This window comes from Ovis aries, chromosome 23, assembly GCF_016772045.2.
Source record: "Ovis aries strain OAR_USU_Benz2616 breed Rambouillet chromosome 23, ARS-UI_Ramb_v3.0, whole genome shotgun sequence".
Classification (NCBI taxonomy): Eukaryota; Metazoa; Chordata; class Mammalia; order Artiodactyla; family Bovidae; genus Ovis; species Ovis aries.
In genome coordinates this window covers 34,977,011-34,996,187 of record NC_056076.1, presented here as the reverse complement: position 1 = coordinate 34,996,187, position 19,177 = coordinate 34,977,011, and the positions used below count along the sequence as shown (strand labels likewise).

General features: G+C 42.1%; 2 protein-coding genes across 3 annotated transcripts in view; one reads left to right on the top strand and one right to left on the bottom strand.

Moving 5' to 3' along the window:
• ABHD3 (abhydrolase domain containing 3, phospholipase) overlaps positions 1–589 on the bottom strand; it is a 57,635-nt gene extending 57,046 nt beyond the window's left edge. For both annotated transcript variants that reach the window (XM_042239141.1, XM_004020483.4), the window contains exon 1: positions 320–589. In XM_042239141.1, the coding sequence (XP_042095075.1) occupies positions 320–481 (162 nt within the window). In that variant the 5' untranslated portion in view covers positions 482–589. The remainder of the gene's footprint in view (positions 1–319) is intronic.
• Positions 590–6,227: 5,638 nt separating this feature from the next.
• On the top strand, positions 6,228–7,181 carry LOC101122488 (RWD domain-containing protein 1). The gene is given in 1 exon segment (XM_015103636.4): positions 6,228–7,181. A coding segment is annotated over 1 exon segment (732 nt). The 5' UTR covers positions 6,228–6,261; the 3' UTR covers positions 6,994–7,181.
• The last annotated feature ends 11,996 nt before the right edge of the window (positions 7,182–19,177 follow it).

Below are 19,177 nucleotides of genomic sequence, written 5' to 3'. Positions count from 1 at the left end.
AGCGGTTTATTAAACCTCTCTAGGGAAAGGCGAGAGTTGACGCCCGGGAGTCACCCTGAAAAATGTTAAGAGAGCATCTCGGGGGCAGCTCCGCCGGGTTAGCGAAAGGTGACCGGGTAGCGCCACCCGCGCCGAGGTCAGCAGGGTCCCGCGCTCTCGGAGGGCACCCATCAGATGCCGGGGAAAGGGGCCCCCCGGACGGCCCTGGCCACTCGCGCTTGGCTTGCCAGCGGCACCTCCGGCTTCGCCTGCCGTTACCACTCCAGGCAAAGCTGCCCGCGGCCCTGCGCCAAGGCGCCCGCGCCATCCCCCGGCTCACCTTGGCGATGCTGCTCAGGTAGTAGCAGGCGTAAGCGACGCTGAAGCCCAGGATCAGGGAGAAGCCCACGCCTGAACCGAAGAAACCCACCCGGACTTGATGCTCCAGGTAGTGCGAGAGCTCCCGGGAGAGCATCCGCAAGTCCATGGCTAGGCGCTGCATGGCGCGGGGACCGCGGGGGAGCGGGTCTTGGGGCGGGAGGCCGGCTAGCCGGCGACAGCGGGCGCGGCGCTGCCTCGGACCTTCTACGCGAGCGGCTCCAGCCGGGCTAAGCGCGGCTTCCGCTAGCGGGCGCGGTCGATCAGCCCCCGGAGGCGTAGCCCGGCCCCTCGGCCGCCGCCGGCTCCGCCCCGGTTTCCCCCGGGCCGCCCCCACCGCCTGCCACTCAGGAAGCTTCCAGAGGAGCTTCCAGAGTGCCAAGCCGGGCCGCCGTGAGGGCAGAGGAGGCGTCTCCGGACCAAGTCGCAGTCAGCCCGAGCGAACCCCCGGAGTAGGGGTGGGAGTGGGGGTGGGAGCGCGAAGATGGAAATGGGCCTGGAAGCACGCTTTCAGGTTCTGGGGGACTGGCATCTGCCCCGGTGACCTTGACCGATTCTGCCAGGGTCTTGGTTAATCCTATATGTAATGAACTAGCCGGTTTAGGGTGCCGGGGAAGGATACCTTGGACTTACAAGATTTGGAGAGTTCATGCATGTTGGGAGAATGCCCTAAGTAGTGAAAAAAATCCTACATCCCCCAAGGAAGCTGTGTTGCCTCAAGAAAACTATCAAAAGAGAAACAATAGTCTATAAACAGTCAACGGTGAGGGCACTCGTACTGAAAATCTCCCTGAATCCTTTAAGTAGCTGAGTATGCCTTAAATGAGAAGTGGTTCCTGAAGATAAATGAGATCAAAAGTAGGAACTGGGATTCAACATTTTTAAAAGCTTATTTGTGGTTCTTTAACGTTTTCAACTTATTGATACATGGAAATTGAGAGTTACCTAATGTCCAGAGGAGAAACCATTTGTGAAGTAGCCCCTGCTAGGCTTATTTATGGCAACATGACTAAAGCCAGGAGCTGCTCACATGCATCTGAAGGGATTAGAAGATTTAACAATCCGTTGTTATGAGCTCCTTGCGTCAAAATGTACCAAGAGTGCAAAGGGAAAAAGGCAAGGGCTGTGCAGATACGACAGACTTTACAGAATTGTAAATTAATGGTATAAATAAGTGATAGGGAAATGGGCAAGAGTGAGCAGTTTATGTTGTTTGGCTATGAACGTGATGGTTGCCGTTACTCAGAATAATTGTTATCTTCACTGAGCCTGTGTTTTTCAGTCTGTAGAACAGTAATTTTTGCTTTTATAGAGTTATTAAGATGACTAAATTGAATGATGTATGTGTTGGCCTCCACCTGAACGTAAGTAATTCTCTTTCAGTCACTGACTTTTGTACTTGAACACACTCAGAAACTCAAAGGCATATGGTGGTTGCCATGATGGTTGCCATCCTTGACAATTTACTTGCCACATTCTTTGCAATGCCTGTTTCTGCTTTGTACCCTGCCCCACTAACAGGTACATGTATATGTCATTTTGCTTAAGTTTGAAGTGAAAAATATGAAATTCTTCATTGGCATCCCAGTGTGCAGAAAAGGTGCTTCCTGCAAGTAAGCAATTCTGAACTCATCCACCAAGCTTAGATCATGTACTCTTTCAGAGCCTCCAGTGTCTTGCCTCTAAAATAAAATGGTTGAAATGGAAGAGGCCCAAGTTTCTGTCACTAAGTCCAGGCTCACTCTCCACTCCTTGCATGATAGGCTGATGAATCCGAAAGAGGAGGTCATGAGGCAAGGAAGAGACTTTAATTGGAGTGCCGGTAGACCAACAAGATGGCAGGCTAGCGCCACAAAAGAACCATTTTATTGGGGTCTGGATGCCAGGTTCTTTTACATATTAGAGATGAGGGGAGGTGAGGAAGCAAAGTAAAAAGGCCATTAATCTTGCAAATATCTCCTAGAATGGCAACCCTCAGGTAGGGGGTGTGTTAATTTCTTCTTTCTTGCCATCCACTGGTGAACAGGGTTCTGAACAAAAGCACTTTAGCTTAACAGTCAGGCAGAGGGTCTGGATTCTCTGAGGCAAACCACTCTGTATCATTATAAAACAAAAGCAACAAAAAGCAAGTCAAAGAAAGTTCCAACGTGGAGTCAAAATTGGCTTCCTCCCTGCAACATTTCCTGTAAGAAGCACATTCAGAATCTTCCTTAAGAAAAGAGCCATTACTTCCAAGCAGAAATAGAAGCACAGGCATAGAGACCAAATTTATGTACACCAAGAGGGGAGGGGAGGCAGTCGGATGAGTTGGGAGACTGGGATAGTCATACGAGCACGAAGACTTTTGAGAGTCCCTTGGACAGCAAGGAGATCAAACCAGTCAATTCTAAAAGAAATCAACCCTGAATATTCATCGCAAGGACTGATGCTGAAGCTGAAACTGAAACTCCCATACTTTGGCTGTCTGATACGAAGAGCCCACTAATTGGAAAAGACCGATACTGTGTGAAGGCAAAAAGAGAAGGGGGCAACGGAGGATGAAATGGTTGGATGAAATGGCAACTAACACACACAATGAGAACCTACTGTGTAGTATAGGGAACTCTGGTGACCTAAATGCGAAGGAAACCCAAAAAAGATGGGATATATGTATATGTATAGCTGATTCACTTTGCTGAGACTAACACAACATTGTAAAGCAACTATACTCCAATTAAAAAAAAAAAAAAAAAGAACCATTACTTCCTTTTTTTTTTTTTCCGTTGTGGCTCCACCACCCAGTTTGTGGTATCTTAGTTCCCTGACCATGGATTGAACCCAGACCCTCAGTGATGAAAGCGTGAGAGTCCTAACCTCTGGACTGCCAGGAAATTCCCTATTACTTCCAATTTAGATCTGGAGAAGGAAATGGCAACCCACTCCAGTATTCTTGCCTGGAAAATCCAATGGATGGAGGAACCTGGTAGGCTATAGTCCATGGGGTCGCAAAGAATCAGACATGACTGAACGACTTCACTTTCTTTCTTTCTTTTCCAATTTAGATAAGGAAATGAGAGCTCAGACCCCAACACAATCCCGGTGATCTCTTCTTCCTGGTGCCCATGCCTTTGTATAGTCCTTTCTCCTTGAGTGCAGATACAACCTGTGACTGACTTCTATCTGATAGAATAGGAAAAAAGTGATGCAATGTCACCACTCCTGTGATTACATTATATGATATGATTCTAGCTTTGCAATCCCTAAGAAAGGCAATGCCAAAGAATGCTCAAACTACCGCACAATTGCACTCATCTCACATGCTAGCAAAGTAATGTGCAAAATTCTCCAAGCCAGGCTTCAGCAATACGTGAATCGTGAACTTCCAGATGTTCAAGCTGGTTTTAGAAAAGGCAGAGGAACCAGAGATCAAATTGCCAACATCCACTGGATCATCGAAAAAGCAAGAGAGTTTCAGAAAAACATCTACTTCTGCTTTATTGACTATGCCAAAGCCTTTGACTGTGTGGATTACAATAAACTGTGGAAAATTCTGAAAGAGATGGGAATACCAGACCACCTGACCTGCCTCTTGAGAAATCTGTATGCGGGTCAGGAAGCAACAATTAGAACTGGACATGGAACAACAGACTGGTTCCAAATAGGAAAAGGAGTACGTCAAGGCTGTATATTGTCACCCTCCTTATTTAACTTATATGCAGAGTACATCATGAGAAACACTGGGCTGGATGAAGCACAAGCTTGAATCAAGATTGCAGGGAGAAATATCAATAACCTCAGATATGCAGATAATACCACCCTTATGGCAGAAAGTGAAAAAGAACTAAAGAGCCTCTTTTATGAAAGTGAAAGAGGAGAGTGAAAAAGTTGGCTTAAAGCTCAACATTCAGAAAACAAATATCATGGAATCTGGTCCTGTCACTTCATGGCAAATAGATGGAGAAACAGTGGAAACAGTGGCAAACTTTAATTTGGAGGGCTCCAAAATCACTTCAGATGGTGACTGCAGCCATGAAATTAAAAGACGCTTACTCTTTGGAAGGAAAGTTATGACCAACCTAGACAGCCTGTTAAAAAGCAGAGACATTACTTTGCCAACAAAGGTCCGTCTAGTCAAGGCTATGGTTTTTCCAGTAGTCATGTATGGATGTGAGAGTTGGACTATAAAGAAAGCTGAGCACTGAAGAATTGATGCTTTTGAACTGTGGTGTTGGAGAAGACTCTTGAGAGCCCCTTGGACAGCAAGGAGATCCAACCAGTCCATCCTAAAGGAAATCAGCCCTGAATTTTCATTGGAAGGACTGATGTTGAAGCTGAAACTCCAATACTTTGGCCACCTGATGCAAAGAGCTGACTCATTGGAAAAGACTCTGACGCTGGGAGAGATTGGGGGCAGAAGGAAAAGGGGACGACAGAGGATGAGATGGTTGGATGGCATCACTGACTCGATGGACATGAGTTTGAGTAAAATCCAGGAGATGGTGATGGACAGGGAGGCCTGGTGTGCTGCAGTCCATGGGGTTGCAAAGAGTGGGACATGACTGAGCAATTGAACTGAACTGAACTTAGCATACTGTGCTGTGCTTAGTCGCTCAGTCATGTCCCACTCTTTGAGATCTCGTGGACTGTAACCCATCAGGCTCCTCTGTCCATGGGGATTCTCCAGGCAAGAATACTAGGGTGGGTTGCCATGCCCTTCAGGGGATCTTCCCAACCCAGGGATTGAACCTAGGTTTCCCACATTGCAGGTGGATTCTTTCCCATCTGAGCCACCAGGGAAACCCAAGAATACTGGAGTGGGTAGCCTATCTCTTCTCCAGGGGATCTTCCTGACCCAGGAATCCAACCAGGGTTTCCTGCATTGCAGGTGGATTCTTTACCAGCCGAGCTACCAGGGAAGCCTCTAGCTTAGCATACTGGAGCTAAAAGCTCTCCTGATGACCTTGAGGAAGCCAACAGCCATATAAACTACCCATAGAGCCACATGACAGGGAACTAGTGATGGTCTCTAGGGTTTATGGGTAGCCTCTAGCTGACAATCAGCTACACCTCCAGAGAAATGAATTCCACCAACACCCTGAATGAGCTTGAAAGCAGATTCTTCCCCAGTTAAACCTCCATATGAAAACACAGCTGACCAACATCTTCACTGCGACCTTGTGAGAACCCCCAGCAGAGGGTTCAGCTAAGTTGTGCTTGGACCCTTGGACCAAGGAAACTGTTAGAAAATAAACATATTTTAAGCTGCTCATTTTGTAGTGATTTGTTATGTGGCAATAGAACACAAGTAGAGAATATTAAATGGTCTTAAAAATCATTCAAAGATTAATAAATATCAGTGGCTCATTATTTACTGTAGAAATATTTAAAATAAAGATTTCAGCTACTTCAATTAATAGTTAAAACTAAGCAACCCACAGAGAGATTTTTTTTTCTTTATACTTCTCTTTTTAAAATTGTCACAATTAATATTTACTTTTTAAAAAGTTTTTTTTGGCTGTGCTGGGTCTCCATTGCTTGGGTGGCTTTTCTCTAGCTATGGCAAATGGGGCTACTCTCTAGTTGAAGTGGGCAGGCTTCTTATTGCAGCGGCTTCTCTTGCTGCAGAGCACCAGCCCTGGGGCATGCAGGTTTTAGTAGCTGGAGCTGAGGGGCTATAGAGCACAGGCTCAGTAGCTGTGGCCCACTGGCTTAGTTTCCCTGGGACATGTGGTATCTTCACGGACCAGGGATTGAATTTATGTCTCCTGCATTGGCAGGCAGATTTTTCACTACTGAGCCACCAGGGAAGCCCTGAACATTTCCTTTTTAAACATTAAAAAACTGCTCTCCCGGTGCGGCCAAGGTCCAGGCTGCAGCACGCTGCCTGGGTATCTGGGCGATCCATGGGCTGCAGTGAGGGCCGCAATGACAGATTACTGCGAGGAGCAGCGCAACGAGCTGGAGGCTCTGGAGTCCATCTACCCTGACTCCTTCACAGTATTATCAGAAAATCCACCCAGCTTCACCATTACTGTGACATCTGAGGCTGGAGAAAATGATGAAACTGTCCAGATAACCCTCAAGTTTACATACAGTGAAAAATACCCAGATGATGCTCCCCTTTATGAAATATTTGCCCAGTTAAATCTAGAAGATAATGATGTAGCAGACATTTAAAAATTATTAGCATTACAGGCAGAAGAAAACCTTGGTATGGTGATGATCTTCACCTTAGTGACAGCTGTGCAAGAAAAATTAAATGAAATAGTAGATCAAATAAAAACTAGAAGAGAAGAAGAAAAGAAACAAAAAGAAAAAGAAGCAGAAGAAGCTGAAAAGCAATTATTCCATGGTACTCCTGTTACAATTGAGAATTTCTTAAATTGGAAGGCCAAGTTTGATGCAGAACTCTTGGAAATTAAAAAGAAACGGATGAAGGAAGAAGAGCAAGCAGGAAAAAATAAATTAAGCGGGAGACAACTATTTGAAACAGATCATAATCTCGACACATCTGATATCCAGTTCTTGGAAGATGCTGGAAACAACGTGGAGGTAGATGAGTCTTTGTTCCAGGAAATGGATGACTTGGAGCTGGAGGACGATGACGATGATCCAGACTACAATCCTGCTGACCCGGAGAGTGACTTGACCGACTGATGGACTCATACCGTCTGCAGAGAGGCTTGACTGCCACAGCATCTGTGGCTATGCTGAGAGGGTGTTGATTTTCCTTTCTTTTTTCTAAGAAAAAAATAATTTTCAGGAGAATATTCTTCTGATGGCTTTCATCATTGAACTTATATAATTGATCTTAAAAATTCCAAATATAAAAAAAAAAAACATTAAAAAAGGTGATGGCACCCCACTCCAGTACTCTTGCCTGGAAAATCCTATGGACGGAGGAGCCTGGTAGGCTGCAGTCCGTGGGGTCGAGAAGAGTCAGACACAACTGAGCAACTTCACTTTCACTTTTCATTTTCATGATTTGGAGAAGGAAATGGCAACCCACTCCAGCGTTCTTGCCTGGAGAATCCCAGGTTCAGGGGAGCCTGGTGGGCTGCCGTCTATGGGGTTGCACAGAGTCGGACACGACTGAAGTGACTTAGCAGCAGCAGCAGCATGTATGTATTATACATATATATATATATATATATATATATATACACATGTATTTAAATTTGAAGCTAATTGTAAAGGAGTAAGTCACAGGAAGAGGTATATAGCTAAAAGTAAGATAGGCTAAAACATTGAGACATAAATGAAGACAAGTTTTAAATAGGAAAACATCTTCACAAATTTTGTATAATGTGCCCATGTACTTTTTATTAAGGAACAGTATTTATTTATTTATTTTTTTAAGGAACAGTATTTAGAAACCAAGATCTGGGTCCTTGTTTTATAGTAATAGGTAGATAGGTAGGTAGATAGATAGATACAGTTGTTTCTGTATCTATCCCTCTGTATTTACATTAAGATAAAGGTGAATTCAGAATATAACTCTTCTATGTGGACTCCCTGGCAGTTTTAGGAGAACTTGTAACTCTTAGCGATGTTTCTGGTTTGTTTGGTTTTTTTTCCCCTTTAATTTTTGGTTAAAGCAAAAATCCTACCTATAATCAGAAATGACATAAATCCTTAACCTCCTCAGTTATATGGCATTTCAGCCACAGAAATCAGAGAACAAAATGGTTTACATTGACAGAGAATGCAAGAACTGCAAATCATAAGACACACATTTAATGAAACACAAAATTTTAGGTTACATTCAATTTTAAAAAAATATCACTCTATATGGATTGTTATTAAAAATTGCAGATGGTTGCCAAATTATTATTAATAAACTACTCTGGCCCTAAATCCCTCAGTTTTAATTTTTATTGCACTGACTGCAGCACTAACTTTAGCACTAACAATCCCCAAAACTAACCAAGTCCAACCTTAACACTAACAATCTGACTTCCAAGTGATCGAGTTTTTTGGGAGATGTGCTGTACCCTAGGAACTGAAGCAAGAGACTTGAGGATGAGAAAAGGAGTTAAAATAAGGAAGGGCTCAAGTAACAGGCAAAAAGTTGTGTTGAAAAGGAGGAATCCCCCTGTGGGACCCCCTGTGGAGGCCTAGGCAAGAAGCAAGTTGAACTTTTCGAAAGCTCGGGGAGTGGTCAAGGGGGCAGATGAGTCTCTGGTCCACAGCCCAGCCTGTACTGTTTATCATTGTGATGGTTAAAGCTTCCTCAGGGTTAATTTGTGTTTATTAGATTCAGAATATGGCAGCCAAGTAGTATCCACAATAGGGAGATGAATTAGCCTGCTTCCTCCAAGGTAACTAGAATCATTTGAGAATACCTTCCTATGGAGCAGATTAATTTGCAGGCTCTAACCCAACTGGAGGAACATAGAGTTGATGCTTCTTCTTCCTCCTTCCCCAGGGGAAGGCCAAAGATACATTCTGTGTAAGACAGAACAACTAACAGACAGATAGAAACAGAAAGAAAGAGAAGTTATCGTATGGACTCCAAGAGAAATGGTTGAAATCAAAATCATCTTAATAGAATGTCAATATAATTACCCTTTATGCAGAGATGCAGCTTTCTGATCACATGTGGTTGGAAAGAGAAATATTTTTGGCCACTTTGACATCTGTGAAAACACCCTGCCCTGTTAATTCCCAAATAGATTGTTTACAAGTTAATGTGCCCATGGTAGGCAAGTGTGGCGTGGTCATGAGAAACACTGCAAGGATGTGCTAAAATCAGTCCTTAAGCAAGGCAACTCATTTAAGTTAAATTTAAAAAACAGAAAAGAGAATAGTATATTCTTACCTTCTTTGTTGAAATCTCCAAACTTACCTGTATACACATTCACATGTGTATGATTGATGGTCTTTGAGGGCTTAGGAGGGGGGACAATGATAGCCAAACACAAGTGAAGGTAATGATATTTTTCCTACTTCATCAAAGATCATAACCTATGGTAGCCAGAATTCTAAGATGCCCTCTTCTCAAGATTCCTCCCGGTGATGTTCAAGTTTACTTTGGATACACTGCATTTGGTTCTGCTGCTGCTGCTGCTAAGTCGTTTCAGTCATATCCGGCTCTGTGCGACCCCATGGACTGCAGCTTACCAGGCTCCTCTGTCCATGGGATTTTCCAGGCAAGAGTACTGGGGTGAGTTGCCATTGCCTTCTCCCCATTTGGTTATAGATCACTGCAATAAAACAAATATCAAAATAAAGCAAGTCATACAAATTTTTTGATTTCCTAGTACATATGAAAGTTATTGTTTACACCATAGTGTCGTTTATTGAGTGCAATGATAGCATTATGTCTAAAGAAAATAACGTACATACTTTAACTGAGAAATACTTCATTGCTAAAAAAACAGTTAACCATCACCTGAAAAAGCAGGGTTGCCACAAAACTTCAATGTGTAAGAACTCAGGATCTGCAAGTTTCAATAAAACAAAGTGCGATAAAATGACGTATGCCTATGCACAGATTTGTATAACTCCCTTCATGTGTAAATATGATGGCCCGTAATTTCTGTGATTATGTTGCCTTCTATGGCAAAGGTGAAGTGATTTTGCAGATGTAATCAAGGTCTGTAATCAGTTGACTTTGAGTTAATTGAAGCGGAGATTATCCTGGTTGGACAGATATGAGTTTGAGCAAGCTCTAGGACATGGTGAAGGACAGGAAAGCCTGGCATGCTGGAGTCCATGGGGTCGCAAAGAGTCCTACACGACTGAGCAACTGAAAAACAACAGTAAATCAGATGAGTCTTTTAAAAGAGGGTCAGAAGAATCTCTGCTGGCTTAAAAAAAAAAAATTATTTATTTGGCCATTTCAGGTCATAGTTGTGACATGCAAACTCTTAGTCAAGGCATGTGAGATCTAGTTCCCAGACCAGGGAAGGAACCCAGACCCCTATACTGGGAGCATGGAGTCTCAGCACTGGACCACCAGGAAAGTCCCTCTGGTGGCCTGTAAGAATCAAGTCTTCATGAGTTCTAAAGAGGCAAGGAAAGGAATTCTCTGAATAACCTTGTGAACTTGGAGGAGGACTTTAAGCCTCAGATAAAAGTATAGCCTTGACCTTTGAGTAGAATGTTAGTAGTGAGTTTTTCATAAGTGACGTTTATCATGGTGAGAAAATTCCCTTCTACTCCTAGTTTGTTGAAGGTTTTCATCATGAAAAGGTGCTGGATATTTTCAAATGCTTTTTCAGCATCAAATGAGATGATCATGTGTTCATGTGTTTTTTCCCCCCTTCATTCTGGTAATGTGGTATAGTTTTCATAAGTTAAACGACTCTTGTCTTCTGGGATAAATTCCACTTGTTCATGATGTATACTCCTCTTAGCCTGCTGCTGGGTTACGTTTGTTACTATTTTGTTGAAGATTTTTTTCATCCATATTCATACGGGATATTAGTCTTCACTTGCCCTTTGTTGTGATAGTTTTAGTATCAGGGTAAAACAGGGGTCACAGAGTAATTTAGGAATGCTTCTTCCTTTTTTATTTTTTGTAGGAGTTTGAGAAGTGTTTGGTGTTAATTCTTTGAATGTTTGGTAGAGTTCACCAGTGAAGCCTTCTGGCCCTAGGCTCTTTTGGGGAGAAAGTTTTTGATTTATGTTTCAATTTTTACTTGTTATAAGTCAGTTCACATTTTTCTGTTTCTTCTTCCTTTTTTTTGGCTGCTCCAGGCGGCTTGTGGGATCTCAATTACCCAACCAGGGAGTAAACCCTAGCCACAGCAGTGAAAGTGCAAAATTCTAACTATTAGAACACCAGGAACTCCCCCCAATTTTTCTCTTCTTGAGTCAGTTTTGGTAGTATGTATTTTCCTAGGAGTTTGTCCAGTTTGTTTAACTATCTAATTTGTTAGCATATAATTGATCATGAAAGTGAAAGTCACTGAGTCGTGTCTGACTCTTTGAGACCTCATGGACTATATAGTCCATGGAATTCTCCAGGCCAGAATACTGGAGTCGTTAGCCGTTCCCTTCTCCAGGGGATCTTCCCAAACCAAGGATCCAACCCAGGTTTTTCGAATTGCAGGTGGATTCTTTACCAGCTGAGCCACCAGGGGAGCCCATAGTTAGTCATAGTATATTTCAATAATGCTTTTTGCCTCTGTTCGGTCCCCACTTTCAATTTGATTTTAGTTAATTTACATCTTCTTTGTTTTTCTTAATCTAGCTAAATGTTTGTTCCTTTGGTTGTTTTCAAAAAATTAACTTCTGGTTTTATTGGTTCTTTTGTTTTTCTATTCTTTATTTCATTTATCTCTGCTCTAATCTTTATTATCTTCCTTCTGCTAGCTTTGGGTATAACTTGCTCCTTTCTCTTAGTTAATTGGGGTATTGTTGTGGTTATGGTTTAGTTGCTAAGTTGTGTCAGGCTCTTGCGACCCCATGGACTGTAGCCCACCAGACTCCTCTGTCCATGGGATTTTCCAGGCAAGGATACTGGAGCGGGTTGCCATTTCCTTCTCCAGATCTCCCAGACCTAGGGATCCAACCAGGTCTCCTGTGCTGCAGGTGGTCTCCTGCATTGCAGGAGGATCCTCTGACTGAGCCACCAGGGAAGCCATTGATTTGGGATCTTTCTTCTTCTTTGATGTGAGCATTTTTCAGCTATAAATTCCTCTCTGAGCACTGCTTGTGCTGCATTCCCGTGAATTCTGACACATTTTCATTTTCATCCATCTTAAATTATTTTCTACTCTTTCTTTGGATTTCTTCTTTGACTCAAAGATTGTTTAAGAGTGTGATCCGTTTCCAGACATTTGCAAAATTTCCAAGTTTTCTTCTGCCATTAGTTTCATTCCATGGTCATATAGAATACTTTGTATGATATTCAATCTTTTAAATTTATCAAGATTGTTTTGTGGCCTAATGTAGACCTCTTTGGGAGAATCTTTTCACATTTAGCTGAGAAGAATATGCACTCTTGTTGTTGGGTGGTGTATTCTATAGATGTCTGTTCGGTCCATTTGGCTTATACTGTTGCTGCTGTGGCTAAGTCGCTTCAGTCGTGTCTGACTCTGTGTGGCCCCAGGGACTGTAGCCCACCAGGCCCCCCTAGCCCTGGGATTCTCCAGGCAAGAACACTGGAGTGGGTTGCCATTTCCTTCTCCAGGGAATCTTCCCGACCCAGGGACTGAACTCAAGTTTCCTGCATTGACAGGCAGATTCTTTACCACTGAGCTACCTAGAGAGCCAAAAACAGTTTTACTGAAGTATAATTCATGTACCATACAATTCACCAACTTAGAGTGTATAACTCAATAGTTTTTAGTCTATTACATCATAAATTTGAAAAAATTATAGATTCATGTAGTAAGAACATATGCTGTGTTGTTACCAATATATGTATTATACATAAAACAAACGTCACTTAAAAATTAACTTGTCACTTAAAAATTAACCATTTTTAAGTGTAAAATTCAGTGACATTAATTACATTTTCATGTAACCAAACACATTTCGTGTATTATGAAATCATCACCATTTCCATTTCCAAAATGTTTTCATTGCCCCGAGTAGATACTCTATAACCACTGAGCAGTAACTCCTCAGTGCTTTTCCACCAGCCTCTCTGGTGACTTCTAATCTACTTGCTATCTCTGTTAACTTGAATATTATAGGTGCCTCGTATAAATGGGATCATACAATGTTTATCCTTTTCTGTCTGGCATACTTTACTCATTATAATGTCTTCAAGGTTCATCCATGTTATGGCATCAGAACATCACTTGTTTTTGCAGCTAAATAATAGTTCATTGTATGTATATACCACATCTTGTTTGTCCATTCACATGTTGATGAACACCTGGAGTGTTTCCACATTTTCACTATTGTAAATTACATTATACAAATATTTGTTTGAGTAAAGGCTTTCAATTTCTTTGGGTATATATCTGGAGGTGAAATAGCTGGGCGGCTTCCCAGCTGGTGCTAGTGGTAAAGAATGTGCCTGCCAATGCAGGAGCGTTGGGAGATGTGGATTTCACACTTGGGTCAGAAGAGCCCATGGAGAAGGGCATGGCAACCCACTCCAGTATTCTTGCCTAGAGAATCCCATGGACAGAGGAGCCTGACAGGCTAGAATCAGTTGGGTTGCAAAGAGTCGGACACAACTGAAGTGACTTAGCATGCACACATGGAATTTCTGATCATATTATAATTCTTGTTTCATTATCTTTTTATTGTGTCAAAATGCACATAGCATAAAATTTATCATTTTAATTATTTTTTTCATTCTAACCATTTTTAACTGTACACTTTGGTGGCATTAACTTCATTTGGATTGTTATTCAACCATCACCATCACCCACCTCTAGAATTTTCATCTCCCTATTAGAATATTTCCAGTGAAATCGTGTAAGTATTGCAGATCATGGAGGTAGAGAAGTAACAGATAAGACGAAGTTTGTACAGTTTAGCACTTGGAATTATAATTGGACTCACTGTTGATTGGCAACTTTTTCTGTGATGGAATGCTTGAGAGGACTCAAAGGGTTCATGGGAACACAAAACACTGCGGAAATTTATATGTTCCCAAGCCAACAGGAAGGTAAGGATTGCTCTCTCATCTTTCTGGGAAAACAAAACACATCTTAAGATTTCACAAGAGTCTTGTTACTTTACTCAGGTTCTCATGGTTGGTGAACCTAATTTGGGAGGACAAAGGAAAAGCAGTAGTATTTGTTGACCGGGATTGGAGGGGACGTGGGAATGATGCAAGTGTGCCTCAGCTCTCCAAGACAGATTCTTTCTTTTTTAAATTTATTTATTTTAAATTATTTTTGGCTGCACTAGGTCTTTGCTGTTGCTCACAGATTTAGTTGCTCCAAGGCATGTGGGATCTTCCAAGACCAGGGATCAAACCTGTGTCCCATGCATTGCAAGGCAGATTCCTAACCTCTGGACCATGTCAGACGCCCCCAAAGACAGATTCTGACTGGCAACAGATGTGTGGGGGCTGATATTGTCCCTACTTGTGAGTGTAGGGACTCACAAGTAGAGTGCCTTCAACCCGTCCTGACACACAGGTCAAAGATTTTGGCTCCCTAGATCTTCCCTGGTAGTCCAGTGGCTGAGAATCCACCTGCCAGTACAGGGGACATGAGTTCAATCCCTGATCCGGGAAGATACTACATACTGTGGAAAAAATAAGCCCATGCACCACAATTGTGGTACTGAGCCCGCACACCTCAACTGCCAAAGCCCGCAAATCTAGAGCCCATGCTCTGCAACAAGAGAATCCACATCAGTGAGAAGCCCGCTCACTGCAACTACCGAAAGCCTGCATTCAGCAATGAAGACAGCACTGCAGAAGGTAAATAAATAAATAAAACCTTTATACAAGGATTATGGTCCCTAATATGTATGCGTTTCCAAGTTTGGCCACAGAAATGCTTGAGCTGACTCCTCAGACACTAGCCTTAGGTGCTTCTCAAACCTAAGCATGTTGGGATATATTTTTTAAAAAAGAATCAAAAGCACTATTATATACAAAGATTATTAACCCTTTTGTCTTACATGTGAAGTAACTGAATCAGAGAAGTTAGGTGATTCGCTGAAGCTCGCAGAGTGGATAGCCTCAGTGTAAGCTTGAATCAGTGCCTTGAGTTCAGTGCTCATTTCATTCTATCACATCGTTTCTCTTCAAAGGGCTGGCCCTATCTAACATGTCAGATGATTTCCCCTAAATCTGTTTCAGAATTCAAACAATTTCAGCTTGAGCACTGGCATGATACGTTCCAACAGAGTCATTAGTATTCATTTTCCAAAACATTTTTTCTCGAGCATTTATCCCATTTTTCTTCGGCACTGGCATCCTTGCTTCTACTGCTTTGGGTAGGGCTGACACCACATCTAACTTATGAGTGATGTGACACCCAGATGGATCATGACCTCAGCGTTTGATTTAAGGATAAAGTCATTGTCCCACAAGGAGACTTTTGCTGAGACTGTTGGCAGGGGGTGGGGAAGCTCTTTTCTGGCTGAACTTCTAGCAGCAAGGATGAATGGAGCCAGGAGCTTGAGGCCACTTTCACTACAGACGAAGTCAAGAAAAGGAGAAAAATGAGAGCTGGAGAAAAACTGAAGAAAGAAAATGAGAGCTGGAGAAAAAACTGAATTCTGAAGATGTAGTTTGAGCTCCTTAGTCAAAACACATATTAATCTAGAACTTGTGTGTGTGTGTGTGTGTGTGTGTGTGTGTGTGTGTTTCCCAGTAATATGATCTAAGAGATTTCCTCTTTTGGTTAAACCAATTTGAGTTGAATTTTCTGTCTTTTGAGATGAAAAGATCCCAACTAATATAACATTGTTTTGATTGTTTAAAAATAATTTTAGGAAGGAAGAGAATGAAAGTCACTAAAGAGTAACATTTTAAAGTATCGTATCTAATTATGAGTCAAGAGCTTGAATTAGGGCTGCTTTCAGCTTCAAGTTACAAAAACAACTTAAACAAGAAAGATATTTGTGTCTTCACAGAAAAAGATGTCTGTAAGCAGAAAAGCAAGGAAGGGTTGGTTTTCACACCACATAACTGAGGGCCCAGAATCCTTTCTACAGGCATAGATTGGGAATCTCACTTAAGTACTTCTAGATTTATACAATCAGAGTCTCTAGCTCTACTAGTCACAGATACGAGTCATCACAGTGAAAAGCCATGGCTTTGCATCCAGTGTGCAGATATATGCCATTTTGCAGGTTCTTGAATAAAGAGGAAGTTGGATCTTCTTGAGAAAGCCCTGGAACAGCCAAAAATTTATCTTGTAATTCTCCCCACTATTTTCTCTCCCATTCCCTCTCCCAAAACCAGCAGCCATTTTCCCAATCAAGTGGGCACTAGGAAGGGGAAAGTTCCCTTAACGAACTCCTATATACTGGCTATGAGTAAGCCCATCCTCGTGGGCACCCAAGAAGATGCTGGGACCCACTGATCAGAGCGGTAGCTTGTGAAGGTCATGTGGTTAATCAACTCTTGTCTAGAGCGCATTGTACAAATATGTCAGCGAACCATTTATATAGCTCATTCCCTAGTTCCTGAATACATAGTTGGAACAGACATGCTTGGCAACTAGAATAACATGCATATTGGCCGCCTGCTCTATGGAGTGAAACATAACAGTAAGGAAGTCCAAACAGAAGTCCTATAACTGCCCTTCCTTGTCAAAACGATAAACTCAAAGCAAATCACATCCCTAAGGGAACTGCAGAGATTAGTGCCACCATCAGACTTAAAAAAGGTGGAGACAGTGATTCCTGTCACCCCTCTATTGAACTTGCTCTTTAGCCTGCAAAGAAAGATGCCTCTTGTGTATTACAAAATTAACCAGGTAGTGACTGAATTGTAGCTACTGTTTTAGATATAGTCTCTAGTGGAGCATACCATTGTGTAACTCCAGCTATTGCTGATCTACAAACAGCTTTTTTTTTGGTACCACTTGACAAGCATCATTGCACACACATTGCTCATATCCAGCAGGAGCAGCTGCACTCCTTTCACGTCTTTCTTCAAGGCTACGTAATGTCTACTGCTCTCTGCCATAATCTAGTTTATAGAGACCTTGATTGTCTCACCATCTTACATGCTGGTCCACTCCAATAATGTCATTACATTGACTTGATTTGGAGGGCCAGAAGTGATAAAAACACTAGATGCCTTAGTAAGACACATGCTTACCAGTGGATAGCAGATAATCTCTAGGAAAATTTACGTCTTATCACTTTAATGAAGTTGCCAGGAGTCTAGTAGTCTGGGGCACATCAGAATATCCTGTCTGAAATATAAGGCAAATTGTACCTTTAGCTGCTAAAAAAAGAGGGAGAAACACTGGAGCCTTTTTGTCTTTTAGACAAGATATATCACTTTTATATTGCTTTGTATAAGCCAGTCTTGAGTAGTTCCTAAAACAAGAGAAAACTCTGCAGGGCAAGCTTCTCTGTCATGTGGGCCATATGACCCAGCAAAGCCTGTGTTGTCATGTGTCTGTCACAGACTGTCATACAACATGGATCCTCTGTCAAATGTTAATGGTAGGATCCCAGTGCGAAACTCTGAGGGTTTAGTTCAAAATTAAGTCCTCTTCTGTTGATAAATATTTTTCCTTTTGAGAAATAGCTTCTGCTTTCTCCTGAGTTATGGTTGAATTGAAATGCTTAACCATAGAATACAAACTGAGGTATATGCTTTGAACATGTGACCAGCATATGGTACTCCCATACTGAATAGGTTCAAGAACCAAGGTGTCAACATGGCTTTACTCATTTTTATACTATTACATAACCATCCTGGAAAAACTGTTTTGATTCCCATTTCTACACCTGTGTGTTTTATTGGTTGAAAGAACTTATTTTTCAAGTGAGGAATGTTTCCACCAGAGAATACCACAATATCTCCACTGAACTGAAGGTTGAGACAGACACTTGAACACTTGGGGTTTTTCAAGACTGAAGACAAAAAGAAGGGGATGACAGAGGATGAGATGGTTGGATGGCATCACCAACTCAACAGACATGAGTTTGAGCAAACTCCTAGAGATAGCAAAGGACAGGGAAACCTGGTGTGCTGCAGTTCATGGGGTTACAAGGAGTCGGACACAACTTAGCCACTGAACCACAACGACAAATTGACAAGCACAGAAGAGGGTTACTGTGTTGACTGAGTCATGGGTTCTGATTACCAAGTGGAAATGGGATTCTTGCCACAGAAATGGTTAAGAAAGAACTGCATTTGGAATCAAGAGATTCTTTGAGGCATATTTCAAAACAGTACACATAGATTCTAGTAAAATTTAATGGTAGACCACAGGCATTAGGGCTCTCCAGAGAAACAGAGCCAATAGGATGTATATATATGTAAACACTCACACACATGCACATACACACACATGGCACAGTTCTCAGGGGTGTGGTGGGTCAAAGAATCTGCCTGTCAATGCAGGAGACGCAGGTTTGATCCCTGGATTGGGAAAATCCCCTGGAGAAGGAAATGGCAACCCACTCCAGTATTCCTGCCTGGAAAATCCCATGGACAGGGGAGTCTGGCGGGCTACAGTCCATGAGATTGCAAAGTTTGACACGACTGAGAGACTGAATACACACACACGCACACACACACACACATTTGTCTTCATATAGATAACATATACAAAAATATAAAGTATATTATTAATATATGACAATGTGTAATAAAAATACACATATTTATAATAAAGAGACCGATTATGAGGAATTGGCTCATGGATTATGGAGGCTGAGCAGCCCAGAGATCTTCAGTCAGCAAGCTGGAGATTCAGGACAGTTAATGCATTCAGTCTGAGTCCAAAGGCTTGAGAACTAGGAAAGCTGATGATATGTGTCAGGTCTAGTTTAAAAGTCCACGGACTCAAAACCCAAGAGAAGTTGATGTTTTAAGCTAAGTCCAAGGACCAGGAAGAAAAAAAGCAATGTCGCAGCTGAAAGTAGTAAAGCAAAAGGAGTTTCCTCTTATTCAGACTTCTTGTTCTATTTAGGTCTTCAATTGTTTAAAAGAGAACCACTCACATTAGGGAGGGAAGTCTGCTTAACTCAGTCTACTGATTCAAATGTTAGCCTTATCTGGACACACCTCACAGAGACAGTCATAATAATGTTTGATCAGATGTCTTGGTCCCCTGTCAACAGTCAAGTTGACACATGAAATTAATTATCACAGTAAAATGACCCACTAAGGACTGAGAGTAAAGTCCCTCAAAAATGAATACTTGAAGCACCTGCCAGGTATGGGACTACAGTCAGCTGACGTGTTGGCAGAGGGAAAAGGAAATATGAGCTGTGTAAT